At 42.7% G+C, this 17,037-nt stretch overlaps 1 protein-coding gene across 1 annotated transcript in view; it reads left to right on the top strand.

The window, feature by feature from the left end:
* Positions 1-17,037, top strand: part of EXOC4 (exocyst complex component 4) — a 408,492-nt gene that overhangs the window by 365,342 nt on the left and 26,113 nt on the right. Inside the window, exons 15-17 of the mRNA XM_056339463.1 lie at positions 8,422-8,563; positions 11,271-11,449; positions 13,108-13,267. Coding sequence (XP_056195438.1) covers positions 8,422-8,563; positions 11,271-11,449; positions 13,108-13,267 — 481 coding nt within the window. The remainder of the gene's footprint in view (positions 1-8,421; positions 8,564-11,270; positions 11,450-13,107; positions 13,268-17,037) is intronic.

The following is a 17,037-nucleotide window of genomic DNA, read 5'->3' on the forward strand; positions in this document are numbered from 1 at the left end:
AGGTTCAGTTATGCTGCTTTGTAAGTGTTCTAATACCAATCACTGCTTTTTCTTTTCTGTTTCTGAGGAAGCCTTATGTGCAGGTTGACAGCTCTTTATAGGTTTGGGGACTTCTTTAATATTAATCCAAGCATGTGGCCAAAGCTCATCGTCCTTATGTGTTTAGCTGCCAAAAAATTAATCATTTTAATTCACGTAGGACACATCCTAAGAGCAGTGTAGAGTCTTCCATGAAGTCAGTACATAAATGCCTGTTGTTTCCCTCTGCCTCGATTCACATTATGTGGATTTTTCTCTAGTTTTCACAAATGCCCAGCATTCCTGCTTAGTGCTCGCCAGTGAGTTAATGGCACAGCCACCGTGCTCTGAGTCAGATACCATTAAAGTATCATTATTTTGATGATACGTACATGTTTATGCTGAATGCTGTGAAGCATTCTTTATTAGCAGTTGAGCTAAAATTATCTCCATCAGCTCTGAGGAAACACTGCCTTGAACAAAGCATCTGGCCTTCAGGTTTTCTGTTTTCCTTCCATTCATTTTTGCTCATTCATTCACAAATGTTGACAGTTTATAAAAGGTCTTCTCTGCCTATTGAAACTAGTGACAAATGGGTAAAGAAATCAGTTTGGCTCTGTGTCGATTGATGGAAGTGTCTCCGTTGACTTCGCTGAAGCTGTGGTTTTGCCATCTTTAATGAAAATTAGGTGAAGCACGTGGCTAATTCTGGCTGACCAAGCACAGAGAAGGGTGGGAAACACTGAACAGGCAAAAAACACTTTCCATTGCAGATGTATGGTTTTTACTAAGCTTTCTAAATCAAGTCACTTCTGAGCTAATAGAATTCAGACCAAGAAATAATATTTCTGAGAGAAGTAGGAAGGGGAAAGTTACCTTATAAATAAGTAAAACCAGAAAAATTTAACACAGAATAGTTTTTGCAGTTGAGAAGCACTGAAACAGCAAACTCTGGACTTGCCGAAGAGATCCTTCCAGACTGAAAGTCGTCAACTGTGACAGCTCTCCTGCTCTTAGCTGCACCTGCACAATTTTGCATCCTTCAGTGAAGAAAACCTGCTCTTCAGAGTTTTATAAATGAACCAAGAGGTTGTGCATTCTTTTTGTTTACATTCAGATTTTTTCCAGACCTGAATGCAAAGTGCTTAAAGAAAAGTGTTGAGCAACCAGACCTTCCAGAGGCTTATCGTACAATAGAGCTAGAACCTCCCACCATACTTCTTCCCTACCCCTCTAGCTCGGAGACACCTTTGTTCCCCCAATAATCCTTTTCCTGAGGCTGCATATTTGCAAAAAGTAATGGAAAACAAACCACTTTTAGAGGAGTTATTGCCTTTTTAAAAGTGCTAATTTTCTTGTGAAATTTATGCCTGCCAGCAGAGGCAGACCAGAAACTCCACAGGCAGCTCTAACGAGACAATTCATTAACTAGCGAGTGTACACACGCCATAAAAAACATTAATTCACAAAATGAAAAACTAATAGAGTGTTTAGCCTGTTCTTTATCACCAGCGACAGTCTGTGCTCTTCTCATCATTAGTGTTTACCGAACTGATGGAGACTGCAACCCAGCCTGCTTATCACCACTCATCGCAAATGGGGTCATGATGCTTTTTTCCAGCATACTGCCTTGTCCCCTCTCCCACACTGGAATTTTAACACAGAGTGATGGGCAGAGAGGCATGGAAGGAAGCTCCTAATGTCAGCCTTCAGTTATGTCTTGCCTTTCACAGATTTTGGTCAAAGTTCTCCTTCCTTCTCCATCCTCCTCAGAACCTCAAGATTTGCAAGGGAAAATCCCTTCCTTTAGTATCTTCCCATACAGTCCTGGTTGCCTCTGCTAAAGAACAGGATTCATTACTAGTAATTTTCTATGAGTAATAATAATGAGAAACTCTTCCTGAGCTTGTTTTCTCTTTACTTCTGCTTGTCCTTTCAGTGTTGGCATACCTTTGCCCCACAGCACCAGTGAATGGTTTTGCCATTGATCCCAGTAAAAGTTGAGCCAGACCAATGCTGAGTATTTAGATAATTCCATTCTCCCATCTCTTGTTAGAAACATCCTGACCTCTTAAAGTATGTCCTTTCTTGGCATTTGTTTGGTTTTAACAAGAATCCCTGTTCTCTCCTGTGTTTCTCTATCAATTGATATGGTCAGCTGTGCGCTCAGCCCGCATGTGCATGATAAACGTTCTCCACATCTAAGAGCTTTGCAGGGGTCAGAGTCAAGGAGGATGGTTGCAGCTATTGCATGGGAGACTCAGTGCTTGGCTTAGGTAGGCACTGACTGTCATCACCTCTGCTTGTCGGGTCCTGCACTTGTCTGTAAAGACAACTGGCCACAGAGACAAGCTTGTCTTGGACTCAAGAGTTAATCTTACCAGTCACTGTGGAAGTCAGAAGGTCAGAGCACTGATGTGCAGTCACCATCCTTGCCAGCTAGGCTAGCATGGGCTAGGGAACTGCCTTCCAGTTTGGAGCCTGTGTGAAGATGACAGCTGACATCAAAAATCGAAGTGTTAGGTGCCAGATACATTGAGGTTGGACTAGATGGCTTTTAAAGGTCCCTTCCAGTGCACCATTCTATGATTCCATGATCTTGGAAGTCTTGGGAGATGTCATTGCTCTTACTGATTTTTTTTTCTCTATATTTAAAATTTACAAAGAAAACAGTGTAGGTAAAAGGAGCAATGCAGTAATATCTGCATAAATAGTCTAAGTATTCAGCCATATCTAAGAGGCCCAAAGGTTCACAATTCTGAAAAGGAAGGGGGAGGATGTCAAACCCAAAATCTAACATTGGTTCCTGATTCCTGTAGCTCTGAAATGAATCTCTTGAACTTTGGGAGAATCAAAATCCAGTTCCAGATTTTATGACTCATTCCAGCTCTTTTCTATAAAACTGCAGCTCTGAGATCTCCAAACAGACCAATTTGGAGGTAGGCAGTGAGTGATCTATGCCTTAGAGCTTCAACTAATACTCCTGCAGTGAGAAACCAGTCCAAGTGGCCATATGGGTTGCATATAGTTGTTGTTGTTCATTATTTCTCAAGCACCACAGGTGTGCACAGTGCTTTGCAAGAGGATAAAAAGAGAAGTTCCCTGCTCCTCAGAGAGCTTAAGCTCTAAATTAGATCGAGACAACATCTCAAGAGTGGTGAGAGATCAAAGTGGGAGGAAAGATATGTAACCACAAAAAAGGAAAGTGGCTTGAGAGCAGGGTCCTGGTATTTATCCCCACAGAGAGAAAATCATTTGAGTTGATTTGCTTTGTCTGGTTCTTTTTGGTTATTTAGGCTTCTTAATCTCCAGCAAGTTCTAACATACCTCCCAGCTCCTGCAGCTGAATGCAGCCATCCCCATACAGCTGCATGGAGGCGATGCTCCATGCCACTTGTGTCAACTTTCAGTGAGGCTGTGGGCATCTTGGCAATGTACCTGTCACCTTGCAAAGCCCTTGCTTGTCACCTCACAAAGCCCTTGTTCACGAGCATCACTATAGCTGCAGCTTTCCTTTACTTGGTTCTGGCCCAGATTGTCGGACCGTGGTTTAACAGAGAGAGGTGTTTTTTTCATGGTGACCTATTTTAAAAAATATTAGGTTCCTTCTGCTGTGTGGTTTCGAAAGACAGAGGTCTCCTGGCATATGTCTGTCTTCAGAAATCTCACCAAAATAAGTCCTTCATGTTGTATCTAATGTGCATACTGTAGTGCCATAGTCTTAACTCTCTTTAAAAACCCCACATAGTCACATATCTAATTCTGCCCAACTTCACCTAATGCTTTTTCCTTTAAATAACCAGATAATCTTCTTTCTTGTTGATGTTAGAGTAGTGATTTTGTCTCCCAGTGGCATCATCACCTCGTGATGCTAAAAGCTGTAGGAACAGGAGACGTGGAAACTCAAGAGTCAGCTTGGATTGCAATGATGGATAAAACCACATTATCCAGGTTTTACATGCCAGGAACTAAAGCACAGAAGGAGAAAGCAGTGCATGAGATCTGCAGAAAAGTCTCCAGCAGAGAGAAAAGTTAACCCTGAGTCTCTAAAGGTGTGGTCCAGCATGTAACCCATAACAAATTTCCCTTTCTGTGTGTGTATTTACGATTATTTGTAGAGTTTCCTCTTCTAGAGAGGAAGGGAGTAAGAAATTAAAATTTTTAAAGCTGTGAACTGGTCCCTGATGTTACCTGTGGGGCACCGCAAGCGTTTCATACTGCATGTCTTTTCCAAATAGGAGGGTTTTTTCTCCAGCAGACTTGTAAAATTTCTCAGTGAGCCTTTCCCATTTCCCCTGTAAAGCAAATGTGCATAGTGCTATGCAAAGCCTGAGCATGTTGGAGGTTTATTTCTCAGGTTCAGGTTGCACCAGTGCCAAGGCAGAGCCTGTAACCTTAGATTGATTTTTCTCTGTGCGCTATTAAATCATTCAAATCTGTTAGCAGTCACTCTGCTCAAGCAGGGAGCAGGCAAGACGTGCTATTGTAGACCTTGATTGGTTACAGAGGTTTGTTTATGGGCAACGCGGCAGGTTTTGTTTAATATTCCAGAGGTCTGGTAATTTACATCCATCGATTTACAAGGCACAATCTGTCAAGAGGCACCAGCGCAGCATTGAATTGCCAAATGATTGAAATCATTGGTGACAACGAGTGTGTTAAGTTTATTTTTCTTGGGTTTGCTGGAATGAAACATTCCTTCTCCTTGGAGTGAGATATCTTGGCTGTGCTTACAGCAAACTAGAAGAAATCCCAAACAAAACCGTAACTGTTATCCAGCGTCATGGGAAGCTCACTTAAGACAAATGAAATTCATCTGTTAAGGCTGCAAGATGATAAGGCCCAAGGGAGCAAGGTGATGGCCACTGCTTACCCAGCTGTTGGGTATTTTGCTGGCCAGGAGCACTCATGTTCAACTTGGTGTAAATAGGTTATGAAGGAGCAGAAGGGGAAGAGTGGATGGATGCTGATCTGCTGTTTAGCTTTTCCAGTATTTTGGTCGGAAATACCTCTCTCTTTGGGCAGAGAGCTCAGAGTGTGCTGTGGTGGGTTAACTGTGCAATGCAGGATCTCCCGTTGTCCATAGAACTGGCCAACTCCAAAGCCAGCCCCAAATTACATTTTTTATTCAAGGCCTTTTAGTAATTTAGGCTCTGATTTTTTTTTCCTTTTTTTTTTTTTTTTTTTTTTTTTTGCTGCTACAGCTCCTTCTGTGGGTTTGTGTTGCCAGGGATGATGGAGTAAAACTGTCTTGAGTGACACTTAAAAGAAATGGGATATTCTTGTTGGCTGTGAATACTTTCTGGATGTCCAAAGATGGAGAAAGGAAAATTGATGGGCTCTGAAAGGCTTCCTTTGGTCTTGAAAAGCAAAAGTACACTTTGGTGTCCTCATAGTGCATGGGAGAAATTGGTATGCACCCCCCGATCCAGCAATGGACCCTCCTCCCCGCCACAGCAGTTCTGAACACCCAGAAGGACTTCAGTGCTCTGGCTTTAAATAAGGAGCAGATTGTCCCCATCTCCCTCCTCCTCCTCTTATCTCCACTGACAAATACAGTTACAGCTTCACTTAAATTGCTATAAATTAATTCTGGAGAGTAGAAAAATTGTGCGTGTATCTCTCCACTGCAGAAATAAGCTGACTATTGCATTTTGGATAATGGGTCCATCCATCTCCACTGCTTGCAGAGAAGCATCACTGGAGCGAGCTGGCATGATCAAACCAGAGGCTGCAGCCCCAGCGCTGCCAAAGAGGGATGATTCTTGCAGCAAGTCCATCTCCAAGAGTGAGGCTGATAGAAACTTCTCAAAATGTAGGATTTTTGACTAAAAATATATTCCCCCCCAGCCCCCCAATAAAGGTGAGGCTTCCTGCTCTTACTGCGACTAAATAAGCATGCCTAGACCTGATCCTGAGCCACAAGTCCTGCTACCCTCCAGGGAAACAAATGTCACTTGGCGGTCTCACAGCTGGAAGGTGGGTGGCAGCTGGACAAACAGCTCTTCCAGAGTGCCTTCCGAGGATCATTTCTTAACACGGTTATCTGGAAATTAGAGGCTGTGTAAATAAGCCCATCATGCCCTCGCTGATGATTTCATTTTCTTTGTGGGAGAGACCTTAGTGAGTAGAGAGGCTTGGAGGAGTGTCAGGGTGTGCTAGGGAGGAGACATCCTTGTTATTCACACTGGGTGGATTGTCACTTTCCCTCCTTATTTCTTTTTTACGCTCCAGGCCAGTTAATTATTTTCAGCAGTATTTGCCAGGCTGTGAATTTCTTTACCATGTTCCTTGGTTAAAAAAAGTATTTAATAAATATTGTGGCGGAGTTGCTGAAGGAGGCTACTTCCAGGAGCCATGTTTTACATGGCTTCACCCGTGCATGCTTCTCGCTGGTTTAATTCACAGTACATTTAGATGCACAATTAGGTACTTTGCTGTGTGCAATCTTTTCCTTTTGCTTTGTCGTACTCCTTTAACTGTACAGTTCTGTCTTGTGTATGTTTACCTCTGTTTCAGTTTGTTTTGCACAAAATAGGTTGGGGCTTTTTATCTCATTTTCTTGCCTTTTTTCCTTTCAGACTAGAGCTGAAGGTGTATTTAATTTTAGGAGTGAGTCCAAAGCTCGGCATAGGTTCTTCTTTCAAAGCAGGTCTTCGGCTGTACAAACAGCGGCAAGTGACATTTACTTAATCAGTCTCCATCAAAATGATAAGTTTATTGTCAACAGTTCCTTGATGATGTACAAATCCTTTCTGTGCAGAGTTGCGTTTGCATCTGGCTAAGTGCTTACCGTGTAACTAACATTAGTGTGAGAAGAGAGAGGAGATGTTTCTTAAAGCCAGCAGATAACACACCTCCATTGTTCAGGTTTATCACAGAACAACTCCGAGCTGAAAATGTGAAGCAACCGTAAGAAAAGCAGATACGGCAGAGCAAAAGAGTACTCCCAGGGGAGACAGGAAAGCTCTAGTCCCTTTGTGGCACCAGTTACAGCTCAAACACAGCATGCGGTTCTGGTTACCTGTGCTCAAGGCAAATTAATTGAAACCAGAAGGGGTGCAGAGAGTTGCTTTTGTCAGGCATCAGAACAGGCTGCCCAGGGAAGTGGTGGAATCACCATCCCTAGAAGTACTTAAAAGATGTGTAGACGTGGGGTGTGGGACATGGTTCAGTGGTGGGCTTGGCAGTGCTGGGTTAACGGTTAGACTCAGTGATGTTAAAGGTCTTTTCCAACCTAATCAATTATGTTGGGATGTCAGAGATGGAGAACTCTGTAAGGCAAAGAATAATGCTGGTGTATGGAGAACCAATTATGGAACATTGTGAATAAGTTTAGGCTGGAAATTAAATCCCAGACTTTGAACTTCACTGTTAGGGAGGTGATGTTTTGAAGGAGTCAGCAAGGGTAGAAATCTGAACAAATTTAATATGGCACACAAGTTTATACTCAAGGCCACGGGACATAGGACTTGCGGGGACTGGACTTGATGATCCAGGAGATCCCTTGCAGTCTCATTATTTAATTCAAGTTGTCTAAGCAGGGCTGCCTGATTTCAAACATTGCTAATCACCCTATGCAGGAAGTCATTTCCGAAGTGCCGCTTGAATAGACTTGAACTCAGATATTTGGGATACAATTTCTCTAATTAGGGCGGAATATATGATAACAGTGTGTTAATCTTGTTAGGGAAGCTGCTTCTTTAGCTCGAGTGGCAGCAATTTTTGTTGCAGGGGAGAAGGTTCAGGGTTCAAACACTTTGATAAAATATTAAGGGATGAAGGCTGCAGAGTTATAGCTGCATTGACACCTCTCCAAGAGAGGTGATGCTTGCATGGTTGAGGTAAACTCAAGGTTTTTTAAAAGACGTCTCAGTGGGAGGGAAACAGTTGGTCCATGACCAACTCATGTGTGTTGCCTGCTTTTTAAATGCCTAAGAACTGTGTTTTATTAACAAGAATGAAGAAGGCCTCCCAGATGCCTCTGAAGGGATGGGGGCAGCCATCACTTGAGATTACATGGGATGTCTATGGTGACCAAAAATGACATCTTTCATGTTGGTGCCATGCTTTGGCTCCTGAGCAGCTCTGTTCTCATTCTGAGCAGAGCAAGATAAATGTTCCTGGATTCTACAGCTACAGAAATACTCGTCACAGACCAGTATCTTCCCAAGCAAATGTATTCTAGTGGTTGATTAAACCCCTCAGATTCACTTTGGAGTTTAATCAATTGCAGAAGCAGTTTGTTTCTTCATACACTCCCAAATTGTAGACCTTATTGCTCAGCCACAGGTGGGAGAAAACACACATACTTAGGATGGAAACAGACAAGATACTGTGGTTGCTAAAGCTGAGCAGTATTGATGAAGTATGTCACTGATTTGTACTATCTTCTCTTGCTAGCCATGTCTCCTGGCCAGGACAGCCATGCCAGTATGGAGCACCTTCCTGCATCTGAGCAGATTCTGCAAACCTTGAGTGAGCTGGCCAGGTCTTTTCAAGAGATGGCTGACCGCTGCCTGCTGGTTCTGCATTTGGAAGTCAGGTAGAAGCCCTGAATTTGAGTATTGCAGGTGCACTCAGGAGGCTATAGGTTAAGATTGTGTCCAGAGTACATACTACAGCATCTGAGACAGATATAGTTGCCTGCTGTAGCATCAAAGGTCAGTCCAGAAATGCAAGATCCCATCACCACAGATGGCAAAATGTGGAACAAAGACAGGATACTGAAAGTGGAATTTCCTAGGGAGGTCTGTGTCTTATGTGTCACAGACTAGGAAGAATGTGGGGTTTGAGGGGCTTTGTCCTTAGAAAATTACACAGTGATGTTTTAATGGTGTAACAGGCACATTTATTAGCCTCTATGCTTTGGATTGCAAATAGAAGCTTTTCTTACTACTTTTTCAAATATTAACAGAAACTGGGAAACCAGCTGGATTTTTTTGAAGGGATGGATAATTTTATGATGTCTCTGACTTCACATGCAAAGATCAAAGGCAGCAAATCCCTCTCTTTAGCCTGCCAACTGTCCAGTCTGGGGCTGGGAAGACATTTTTCCCTTACGCATTGAATCGGCCAGGTGTATTTTCATTGCTTCCCTTTTCTCTGAAGCATCAAATAGAAGTGGGTGCCAGTGACAGGCAATGAGACTTGATGGATCATCAGTTTGTTCTGCTGTGACATATCCTGAGCCATATTGTGTCCTTGTCTACATAGGCAGAGCTCTGGTGAAGTCGGTATGAAGCTTTAAAAAAAAATACACATTAGTTATTGTCAGCAGTCCTTCAACCTGCTATCCATCATCTGCTGGCCACTTGATTACAGGCATCACAGATGAGCTGGGCTTTGAAGGATTTGAGGAAAAGATTGTTAACGTATGGAAATGCAGCAGTTTTCCAGCTGTGGTGTAATACGAGGTGATGCCCAAGGTAGCAGGATTCCTGGTATGGGCATCAGCCTGAAGGTGTTTCTGGCCTCAGTCCTCTGTGGCTTTCCATCACATTTGGGTTAAGCAAAATTAAGTGCAAATGTAATTCAGGAAAAAAAATTCATGTTGTTTTAGAGCAGACTGTTGCCCACCCCGTCTAGTGCTTCTAACAGGAGCCCCACTTTGATGCTGTAAATACACCAAACCGTGCTACTCTGTGCAGCAGGTGGAAAGGATTGAGAAAGAGAGACACTAAAACCACGAAAATGCCCAGCGGGATGGGTGCTTCCTTACATTCATCACTCTGCATTTGCAGCCACCTGCAGTAACAGATTAAAATCCCAGTCCCTCTGACAGCCTTTACTAGCAGGTTTCTCTGCAACTTCCTACAACGGTTCCCTCGATCAATGCCATTTCCAAGGTGCATAGTACAATGTGTATTCATTCATAGAAACCCTGTGCTTTGAGCAGGCACTCAGAGCACATTTGTAAAGAGTCTGGGAATTCATCTGGCCTCTTGCTGTTGCAGGTGCAGTCTAAGAAAACACCACCAAACAGCAAAGCTAATTTGAGATGATGCAGTTATCCCCCCCCTTTCTCCTCCCTTAGGGCCCCCAGTTCATTCACAGCTTTGCCAGATGCAGGTTGGCACCAGCCTGGTGTCAGCTTCTTCTCCTTCAGTACCATGTGGGCATAACCTGAAGACAGCAGTCACTGAGATGCTGCTCCTTGGATTTATATCTGCTTCCTTAAACAAAGCCTTTTGGCACATTCAGATCATTAACCATTTCTTTTGTTACAAATAACAGTGGAGTTTTAGATCACTTAACGTCTGTTATGGTATTTGCAGGCACTGCAAAGTATAAAAAGATGTTTTATTTTTACTCTTGGAATTGCCCTAAATTGAACTTGCTTGTGAAGGCCACCTCAAGGATGTTTTCCAGGAGGACAGGGGACATGAAAGCCAGGGCATACCATCACAGCTTCTCCCACCACAACATAACTCCCTGCTGCTTGGGTCAGTATGGTGTGAACTTTCTGTCTCAGTGTGCTGATGCTGAGCTATGCTTCGAATGCAAGGGATATTTCACCCAGGCTGTAATTTGGCCATGTTTCCCTGACAGGTGAAATTCAGAAGAACCCAACCAACCTCCTGTCCCCACTGAGTGATGTGGGTGAAACACAGGAATTACAAAAGTAGAATTTTTGTTACCGACTTTGATGGATATAGCACTTTCCTCTATAAGTTCGAGATAAATTTCATAATTCCAGTTTTTTGCAGATAGGTGATTTGAATGTACAGAATTTCTCCTTCGATGGCGGGATGATGCCCAAGCACATTGCGTATGACCCTACTAGGCAGCTGAACAGAAAAGAAAAAAGTTGCAATAGTGTTAAATGCTTGGGAATAGGCACAACCTTGGCCTGCTAATTATTGTTTCATGTCCCCTGGCTCTGTCCTGCCATTTATAACTGTTACTAGGTCTTCATGGTGTGTAGAAGTAGTTCTTATTTGAGCATCGGTATTGAGGTGCTGCTGAACCAGCATGTGTGAGATTGGAGAACCTTGTGAAAAGACATTTGGCATTTTACTGGGATGATGTAGGTTGAATCTGTTAATGAATGGTCCCTTGTATTCACCTCTCAAGACAGGACAATGGCAAGAGGAGAATGCATTTAATACAGACATAGCCACCCATTTCTTAAAATTGTTGTTATTTTTTAGTATCTTGAACATTAGAAGGAAAATGAGGAGGCAACACTTTGCATATCCACTGATATTTTAACATTGGGGTTGTTGCATTGGAATATTTCTGTCTCGCAGAGTTCATTGCTTCCACTACCTGATCCCACTGGCTAAACAAGGGAACTATGCCATCGTCGCCAACGTGGAGAGTATGGACTATGACCCCCTCGTTGTCCGGCTCAATAAGGACATCAGTGCTATCGAGGAAGCCATGAGCGCCAGCCTTCAGCAGCACAAGTTCCAGTATATCTTTGAAGGTCAGGCATTTACCATAAGAGTTTGGTTCTTATGAAATGATTTTTCATTCTCATCCCAAAGCTCAACAATATCCCTTTTTGGGGTAAGGCAGGCTGTGGCACTTTTACCACCTACAGCAGATTGATAAGTGAGACTCACACAAACACAGGGCACTCAAAACCCCTGTTGCCTCCATACCATGTCTGAACGTATCTGGCTGAATAGGAGAGTGGGCCTGTGCTGAGTAGGAAGGCACTAAGCTGATGTACATGCAGGGCAGTTCTTCCTCAGGAAGCCGTAGGGCATGTGTGTGTATTACAAGCACAGCTCTATTATGGCGCAGTTCCTACCCGAAGTGTAGTTACTCCATTTCTAAAATTAAATTTAGAGAACATTAGCTCTTCTGATGTCTCATCTGTCGTGATTACCTTGGAGAATATAAATCATGTTTTGGTTCACCTCCTCTATATTTATTTGTGGTGTTCACACAGTTCTCTTGCCTGCGTGCCAGGATACTTTTTTTTTTTTTTTTAATGCGGTGGTGTTCAGTCAGGAGAAGGTAGGAACTGGAGAGGTGCCAATTGCCCAATATAACATATCAGCAGGGATGAAGGCTTTGCAAGCCTACATAGCCTTATTTTGGCCACTGCTTACCAGTCCTGGAGGTGGCTTTCAGTATCTGGGTATGTCCCTCCACAAACCCATGTAGCTACTGCTGGAGCGTTTTTTAATCAGATATCTTCTGAGCTGTGTGAATCCGTAGCCAACTGAGCAGTCACCAGCACATTGTAGAGCTCCCCTTACAGCTCAGGTCTAATTTGTCTGTTCAAGGAGAGTGAAATGACTCCACACAGAGCCATGGGGACCATTCCCATCTTGCTAAGTTATGAAGTTGAAAGGCATACACATGGTCTTCATGAAATATAGGCACCTCTTAAGCCCAGTTTTGGGATTTATATATACCCCATGATGGTTACCTATACGTGAACATATTTTCTTAATTCAGACTTTTAATTGACATCTAGTCCTGTACAGACCTGTGTACTGAGGGAATCAGGCTGGAGTTTTTGCTCTTTGTAATGCCACATGAATGGATACATCCTTTTCGGGGTGGCTGTGACTTTTAGCAGCCGGCTGTGTCCTTCAGTAGCAGAGGAAGGATGGAGACATTATTCAGACACAAGAAACTGTTCAGGACTCATCAGAGAGAGGTTGTACATCAAGCACATTGAAAAGCAGTTAATTTCTGCTCTTGCAGACTGTGAGTTTACCAGGGAAAAATACCACCTTTGATAACAGATTAAAATACTATGATTTTTTAGGAGCGGTCCATTGCTCTGCCCAGAGAGGGGAACTGAAAGGGACATCTTGCAAAGCCTCATTATAAATCTGGAAGTGCTGTGGAAGTATCAGTGTCTATGATAATGCAACTTTGAGTGTTCGTAGTGTTTTGGGGCAGTTTAATATTTTTTCTAAAGAAGGAAACCTTGTGGAAAGTTCTCTTAAAATATACAGGGACAATACAGAGGGCTGTTTCAAGATACAGTCCAGTGTATCTCCTGTTCCAACTCACACGTACCACTTAACAGTGCTCATTCATTGGTTTTAAGATGAATTATTGTCAATAAATGTCTTCCTCCTGTGATTTTATTGTTTGTTTCCCCCCTCACCCTTGCAGGTTTGGGCCACCTTATTTCCTGCATTCTTATCAACGGCGCCCACTACTTCAAGCGCATCAGTGAATCTGGCATCAAGAAAATGTGTAGGAACATCTTCATCCTCCAGCAAAACCTGACAAACATCACCATGTCACGTGAGGCTGACCTGGACTTTGCAAGGTGAGCAGAGCACCCCATGTTGTGTTTGTTACTATTTTGAGGTCCACATGTACAGAGGTAGCTCCTTCCAAAAGTTGCACCACTCGTGTGCGCAACTGGATGGATATCAAGTTAAACCCATAGAAGTCTTAATTATAATATTCATTTCCCCCCCTTGTTGAGTAACATTCAGAGCAACACAGAGCACTTGAGCTTAGCATGAGCTCAAAGTCAGGGTCCCACCAAAGTCTGTGTAGGGGCTTCCTGTTGATGTGGTTCTCCTAAGACCAAAACCCAGGCAAGGAAGAGCTTCTAGGTGTAGGTCGTGGGTGGAACTCAAACTGGATGAATCTGGGGCCTAGATTCATGCCCAGGTAAGTAATACTTTGGATTATTGAAGGCTTAAACTTTTTATTTCTCACAGAAACAGTGTGTGTGAACCTCAGGGATGCCAGGTGTGGTCTGCCTTCCAGTTCTGTTGCTCTTGAAATAGTAGTAATAGCAAAATAAAACCAAAACTAGACATGATGGATCCCCTGCAAGTTTCTCAGCCATCTTGACGCTTTATTCACAAAAGGGGGATTCTTTGAGGAATTAGCGAACGGATAAGAGCAAATACTAAACGGTGCATGTTTTGCGCATGGATCTAGGGTGCAGACTATGGCTGACCTTCTGTGGCAGCAGCCAGTGCAGCGACGGGCAGCTGAGCCCAAGAAATAGCCAAAGTCTCGAACTTGCAAATTAAGGCATGTAGATCAAATGACAGAGTTCTGTGTACACTTGGATACGACCCACCAGAAACACTGGAAATAGTTGGTGTCATCATTTTGCCATTGCTCTTGGAGAATGAATTACGAGAGAAGCACAACTTCCTCAGATGAGGGAGGGCACGTATGACTGAGTGCTTCATTTACTTGGGCTCTCATATGGGGAATGATCTCATTATTGAATTAGTTTCTTCATAATAACATTGACATGGAAAGTTATGAATGCTGAGGCCTGGAGGAGGGGAAGAGAGAAAGATCCACTTAACTCTCCAAGGAATAGAGTTCCCAAATTCAGTCTTCCCTTTTTTTAATATTTTTTTTCCCTGATCTGTTGAAATGCTAAATAAATTAGCCCTGTTTTTTGGCAGGCAAAACAGAGCTTGAGCATGTGCTGGCAACAGCTGGCACCCAAATAATGAAATGCAGACCCAGTGCTGCTGGAGGCTGGCACAGCGTGGCTGGCTGTGTTCTGGAGAGATCTTTGTGGTAAGTGCTGAATAGCCATGGAGTTCTGAATCAGTGCTGCACAATTTGATGTGGATTTTGAAAGGAAGGGTGAGGAGGTAAAGCGTGTGATGTGTCAGAGCCGAAGTTGTCACAACATCAAACGCATACCAGCCTTCTTCATATATGAGTTACATGGCAAATAGGTCTTCTGCACCATTGGAGCTGCAGAGTACCATCACTGAGAGCTGTGGAGCTCAGAGGAGACACTTTAGCTTTCTGCACAGCAGCATCAGCTGCTTTGTGGTACCTGTGAGGCAGATTTATCCCCATAATGTAAATTCAACATTTCTTTTTAGCTTTCATGACTGTATCACTTCCCTTTTTCTTTTGGGGCAGATTTCTGTGATCTAGAGAGTATGTTTTATTCTTCTGTTCTTCAGATGACTCCTGAATACTTATTATCCAGATTCTCCTTTTACATAAACTAGGCATCTCGTGCATCCAAACCTTGCCCTGCTCACCTGAATTTACAATTACCCGAGCAAGTTCTCATATTACCCCAGGGACTGCAGTTACTGAGGTCTATTCAAACTATAAAATAAACATAACAGTTCACCCCTAGAAAGCATAAAATAACATCAATGTAGGATAAAAGTGATTTGTACTTCTGTGATATAGCTCATATAGGAATCTATAAATACTTTGCGCAGTAGCTAACTATCAGTTCTGCCTTTTTAAAAGATGAGAAAAGGAGAGCAAGTGGTTATTTCATGTATGGGAGTAGTGGCAGAGCTGATGGAGAAATACTCGCCTGCTCTTCCTTACCCCCTGCACCTCCTAGTAACTGGAGTATATCCCCTCCTTGCTTCCCTTCTCCAGGGAACCGGGTGATTGTTACTGAATGGGAAAGAATATTTCTGGAGTGAGTGTAACCCAGCTTGGGATTCACTGCCCCATCACTGGTCTTTGCATTTGCCCTTGTGCAAAATAATTAATCATTTACTCCAGTTTATTTAAGGAATACGATTAGAAGTCATGGGCTCCTTTGATCAGGGAAAGACATAATAGGATTTTTAGTGTTTTCTTCACACACACAGGAAAATAGATTTTCTCAGGCATTTAAGGAGCTTTTTGCCCTCCAGGTTGGATTTAAGCCTCATCTGAAGCTGACTGGCTTATGCTTCCCCTGGATGGTCAGTTCACTGCCCCTGTTGCTGCCTTGCCCTCTTGATATTTCTTTTTCTGTGAGAGTGTGACACTCAGGGTTCAAGAAGCAATTAGACACAATTAACGATCAATACATCACTCTTCATATGATCACTTTTTATATGTTAAGCTTTAAGTCTGGAACAGGTCCTGTGTGTTCATTTTCTGAAAATGAATGCATTTAAAGTCTGATGAGCTCAAGTTTATAGGAAAGACTGGACCATTTGAGAAAGAGCCAGATGACTTCCAAGATTTTCCTGGGTGTCGTGCTTTTGATTTTGGGTTTGGTTTTGCGCTTTTTTTTTTTTTTTTTACTTTTGATATATTCTTCAGTGCTTTCTATGGGCCTCAAAGAGCACTGGGCATCCCCTTTCTTCTGTCTCAGTGACTTAAGCAGTAGAAACCCCAGCCGGGGAAGCTGGAGCCGGAAGACCTTTCTCTGAAGCCAAAATCATGTAGAGGATTCACGGCAAAATCTTAACTCAAGTAACACTCATTGGTTCTGGTGAGACTCTTGCTGTTTAAATCACATTTTTCAAAAGAACTGTAAACCACAGATGACAACAGCAGGATTTGCTGCTTTGGGAATAGTACCATGGCAAGGGGGAAATTTGTTTCAAATGAGTTCTTCTTTGAAATTCTCAGTTCAAGGTACAGCAGGGTAAGGAAACTCTCAGCAGAGCATTGTGAAGCAGAGCCAGAGCACATTTCCATTGAAAAAAAAAAAATCAATTGCCAAGTTTTGCAAGCTCTAGCAAGGAGTTTCTCCACTGACTGAAGAAAGGGTAAAATAGGCTGGTTCCGACTGCTGAGGTGTTGCAAAAGAATATGTAGCATTTACTAAATTTCCTGCAAATATTAATAGGTTTTTCCCTTATATGTGTCTTCAGTATCTAGGCCAGCAAAAATGCAGTCAGTCATTAGGGCATCCACTACTATATTAAAGAAAAAGCAGTATTTTCTTCCCATGTATAATACCTAGGCATATACTGCAAAGTCTAGGACTGAGCAGGAGTTCCAAATACCTCCAAATTTTGGAAGTTTCAGACCCAGAATTAGATTTGTGGCATTAGAAGGATAAAATTCAGCTTCAAATTTGGATTCAGTTCAGGTCTTTTCCCTTGTGCCTTCTTTCCTACTCCCCCTCTATCCACATCAGAAATTATGCTTGAATGTTTATGCAGAAATTTTCATCAGAGGTAATCAAAAAGGGCAGGGTTTCTGCTTCAGACTTATTCTTAAATAAAATATCATTCGACTGATAGATGTTCATTTTTCATCAGGGTAAAAAAAAACAACACAAAAAACCCCAACTTTCCTAGACATACAGCAGTGATAAAATTGCCCTATTCTTGAAAGTTAATTGAGGTG

Source organism: Falco biarmicus, chromosome 5, assembly GCF_023638135.1.
Source record: "Falco biarmicus isolate bFalBia1 chromosome 5, bFalBia1.pri, whole genome shotgun sequence".
Lineage (NCBI taxonomy): Eukaryota > Metazoa > Chordata > Aves > Falconiformes > Falconidae > Falco > Falco biarmicus.